This window comes from Pyrus communis, chromosome 17 (assembly GCF_041283825.1).
Source record: "Pyrus communis isolate YQ-2024b chromosome 17, ASM4128382v1, whole genome shotgun sequence".
Lineage (NCBI taxonomy): Eukaryota > Viridiplantae > Streptophyta > Magnoliopsida > Rosales > Rosaceae > Pyrus > Pyrus communis.
The window spans coordinates 2,892,046-2,896,750 of record NC_142581.1 but is presented as its reverse complement, the minus strand read 5'-3'; the positions used below and the strand labels follow the sequence as shown (position 1 = coordinate 2,896,750).

The window sequence follows — 4,705 nt, the reverse complement described above, 5'->3', positions numbered from 1 at the left end:
GGTAGAAAAGAAGAGTCCGGATCCTCTTCGGATTCGTGACATGTCCGTTCATCGTACATCGTGCGCTCATAAATTATTTTAAATATTTTTATTTAAAAATAAATATAAACAGTACTTGAAAAAAACTAACCGTACGATGTACGATAAACGAACACGATTCATGGATCCCTAAGATCCTCACCAAAAAGATCCGGAGAGGATCCTGTTGGAGAAAAGATATACCTGCATCTGGAGATGACTGCCCTGAAACATAGGAGCCGTGGCTGAAAATTCAAGGGGCTGGCAATGGCTGATTGGTGAATAAAATTCAGTAACCCTAGTTGTGGAAGTTGAGAGGATCAGTATCCTACGATCACATGGTGGTGCGTATGGAGACATATACATGAAGGCCCCACTTTGTTGGCTCAAAATCAAACAACTTTCTTGAAGCCCACTTGAAAGCAAACCCCAACTTGGGAACATACACAGTGTATCTCTCTCTCTCTCTCAATTTTTTTTAGAGAGAATTCTCGCCGGATTCTTTTTGTAAGAATCTCGGGATCCTTCAATTACATTCATTCATCGTATATCGTACGATTAGTTTTTGTCAAATACTGTTTATAAGGGAATTTCAAACACGATGTACGATGAGGAATTGAGGGCATTCTCTAAGGCATGTTACTACATTCAAAATGTTGTTTTAATTGATTAAATGCGAGTTAGTGAGTGGTGACTGCGGTTAAGTGTTTACTCAAGAGTAGAAAAAAAAAAAAAAAAAAACGTGAAAAGAAAGGAAAAGAGTTGAGAAATACGGTCTCAGGATCCTCTCATTTGTTGAGCACGATGTACGATGAACAGATGTGATTTGAGAATCCGGTAAGGATCCTCATGCTTTATATATATATATATATATTTATAACACATAACGTTAGTATTTTTAACACGTAAATTCAATTTTTTTTTTTTGTTGATATCTTAAACCTATATAATCTATCTGTGTTATAACATGTAAAATAATAAACACAGTTTGTGTAATATAGAAAATTCTCGTTGGTCTCGTGTTCCCTCTCTCACTTGGCTTAAAATACCAGGTCTAGTCTACTCTTTCTCCAATGCGCAGTTGTCTTCTTCACATCCAACATCGCTGTCTATGTTATAGTACTCTCTCTCCCCCTGTCTCTCTCTCCTATTTCCCCAGTGGTTCTTCCTCTCTTTGTATCTCTTATCACTGTCTGGGGCTAAGCCCATCAGATACCTTATTTATAGGACTGCCAGTTCCACTTCGGTTACTAGCTACCCCTTTCCTTCTCCTCCTTCTTTCATCCACTTCTCCTTCCTTTCCCCCCTCCCCAGTATTTTTCTGTTGCTAGTCTCTTTTAGGTTAATATTCTCGTTCCTAAACCCTATACATATAAAATATATAAAGCTCCATTGCCAGGCTGATCATTCATACATATATATATATATATTTTGAAAACGATAATATAAAATTAGCTACTTGTCTAGTTACGTAAGTAAGGATCATGTCTAGCGGAAGGTCAAGGCAGTCAGGTACTCCAGCGATCAAAGATGACCAAATCATCGAACTGGTGTCCAAATTACGTCAACTGGTTCCTGAGATTCGAGATAGGCGCTCCAACAAGGTAAACTCTTCCTCTCTGCTCTCAATGAAAATAAATCGATCATAATACTGGAGTCATTATTTGTACTTAAAAAAATCATTGATTTTGCACTTATTATCGTAGGTAAATTAGCAAATACCTTGTTCAAACCACGTATGATCTGTAATGTGAAACTTTTTTTTTAAATGTGCCAATAACAATTCTCTCTCATGCTACATATGTATCTAGATTTAAAAAGTTTTCAACAACCGTAGAAACCATGGAGCAAAAAAAGGTAACTTTAGGACCGGATGTAAACTGTACTATTGCAGTCTATTTGGACTGCTATAATAGTCTAAAAACTTGACCCGGACATCAAGGGATCAGTACATTTTTCCATGGTAACTAGATATATATGGGTTGATAATATTAATATCGGTTTCCCATTGACCCATATATTGTCGTGGTAGTTGGGACCATCTAGTAGTAAACGTCATCACGTGTCACGTGTCACGTGATGGTATGTGTAGAATTTGGAGAATTTATTACGTTATACATATATAGTATGTTATACGGAGATATTGTTCTGGGTAAACAAATTTGATAATATTGTGCAGCAGTAATGTTATAAAAAATTATTTCCTTTGTAGAAATATTAGAAAGCCAGTAGTTATGGCGATAACTGGGATCTGGCTATTGTTTTGTTGTATGATGCAGGTACCAGCATCGAAGGTCCTGCAAGAGACTTGCAGCTATATCAGAAACTTACACAGAGAGGTTGACGACCTAAGCGAGCGACTCTCCCAACTGCTCTCTACAATTGATGCTGATAGTCCGGAGGCCGCTATAATTAGGAGCTTGATTACGCAGTAGATGAATCATCAGATCATGATGAGAAACCCTATATATATATGTGTGTGTGTGTCTAAGGGCATTTTAATTTATACAGTTAAGTGTCCTTTTACTTTCTTTCCAGTTTAGAGTACTTAGTACTGTATGTATTTAAAGATGTCATGTGTGTTGTTGATTAGAGGCGTACTGTATTCTAGTTTGTTTAATAAATTGAAGGACTTGCACTGCTATACTAGCAAGTCCTATTATAAAGAAAGGATTCCTATTTACTCTCTGTAATTTCTTTACGCAAAAATGATTTCTACACATTTTTTTCTTTCTTCTACACAATCTCACAACTTAATTGTTGCATTTGAATTGAATAAATGTAACATGCAGAAGAAGAAAAAATTTGAAAAAAAAAACATTTGCCATTCTATATTCTAGCTAGACTTCATTGAAACTAAAAAACAAAAAAAAACAAAAAGGGGACCCTAAGCCAACAAGGCTTTCTTTTTGTGATAGTCGGGGAGGGAGTTTCTATACATAGCCTTACCCTTATTTTGCAAGAGGCTATTTCTACTACTCGAATCTGTGATCTTTCGGTCACAAAGAAACAACATTTTTGTTGCGCCAAGGCTCATCCTCGCTATTCTGCATTCTAACTAGGCTTCATTGAAATTGAAACCAGAAAATTGATCTGCGCACTGTATTTACGTACAAGATTAGTGCTCTTCGTTTATCCTTTTTAGGTAGTGTGGTTTTTGGTTATGGACTTAAAACTTAGTAATGTAGAAGTCTCACTTATCACGCTTGTCTTTCTCATTAGATTCCAACATACGATCGTGCATGGAAAGATTATTAATTAACTTGCCTGTTTTAATATTATGATCGTTGCACAGTAACATCAAATCGGCCAAACCAATATGTCGCAAGGGTCAGCAAAACAGCCACCAAACACTCACGTGAAAATAATTTGATCATGATTGTCGTTTGTTCATCTCCACAAACTAGGGTCCTAGCTAGACATGAAAGTTTGAGAGTCCGCAACGAACTAAAATCTTGCCTAAGAGTTCATATGATTTTGACCCTTTTTAGTAGTGGCGAAGCTACGTGAGGGCGAGGAGTGGCGGCCACCACTCCCTTCGCCGGAAAATATGCCTAGTAGCGTTAGTTCAACCCCTTCGCTTTCGTTGAAATCGAGGGTCAGGTGCTGGTTCGGTTGGGATTTGCAGACGAAGGCGTCGGAATTTCAGAGGAAGGTCGATGAGGGAGAAGGTTGGATGGAGGGAACAAAGGTGTCAGATTTTCAACGGTTGCAATGTTCTGGCTTTTTACAAACCAGAAGAAGAGAAGAAGACGATCAATTTTTATTCAAAAACATCCTAAGTCACATGCTATCTAGTCCACGTGAGTTTTTAAGTAAAACAATGAGCATTGATGTGTTGTACACCACCTAGGTCACATGGGAGGCTAATAGCCTCACTATTTTTTTATTAAAAAAACAAAAAGGCTCGACTTTCTAAGAAAGTCCACCTCACCCAAATTAACTCCCTAATCCTCCATATCCTAAATCCCACTCCACCCAACTGGAGTCCACCATCATCAGCACACCACCAATCTCTTCCCCAAACTTCACGTACCTATCGACACTTCAAGATCAACTTAGTTAGGCATTTCATAATCAATTTGATATTTATATTTATTCTATGTGTTTAAGAAATAAATTTTTTAATTGCAAGGAATTAATGATCTTATTAAAAAATGATGGAAAGGGGTTACACTAAATTGTTGTTTGTATAAAGATTATGAATAAAAAGTTGTAATTTATCGTTTAATATTTCAATGGTATTTTCATCTAATTTTGTTTTAGCTTGAATATTAGGACCACCCAATATTAAAATCCTGGATCCGCCACAACTTGGAGGAGAAGGCTGCGATGGGATCGATGAAGGGCTTTGAGTTTTTTAGAATCTAATCCTAACTAAGTTAAGCTTCTTACATAGCTTTGGTATTACTATTTACAACTGCTTTGGTGAAGAGACAATTTTTTGTTATGAATATTGACTCAAAACTTTGCACTTTTCAATGTGAAAGCAACCGCTTTGATTGAACCTTGCACTCTTTTGAATTTCGCTCCTCCCCTCGGAAAATCTTAACTTCACCACAACTTTCCAGTACTTGTTGTTTGAATTTTAAATTAAATGCTCACATTCTAATATGATATCAAGGCTGACAACTCGATGGTATAGACTGTAAGAGTGCTCGTCTTTGTCAATTGCCATACAACTTGT

The 4,705-nt window shown here is 36.9% G+C and overlaps 1 protein-coding gene across 1 annotated transcript; it reads left to right on the top strand.

The window, feature by feature from the left end:
* The first annotated feature begins 1,270 nt into the window (after positions 1–1,270).
* On the top strand, positions 1,271–2,701 carry LOC137708488 (transcription factor PRE6). Its single transcript, XM_068447577.2, has 2 exons — positions 1,271–1,622; positions 2,298–2,701. Exons 1-2 carry the CDS (start codon positions 1,503–1,505, stop codon positions 2,451–2,453), a joined length of 276 nt encoding a protein of 91 aa, XP_068303678.1. The 5' UTR covers positions 1,271–1,502; the 3' UTR covers positions 2,454–2,701.
* Positions 2,702–4,705: the final 2,004 nt, after the last annotated feature.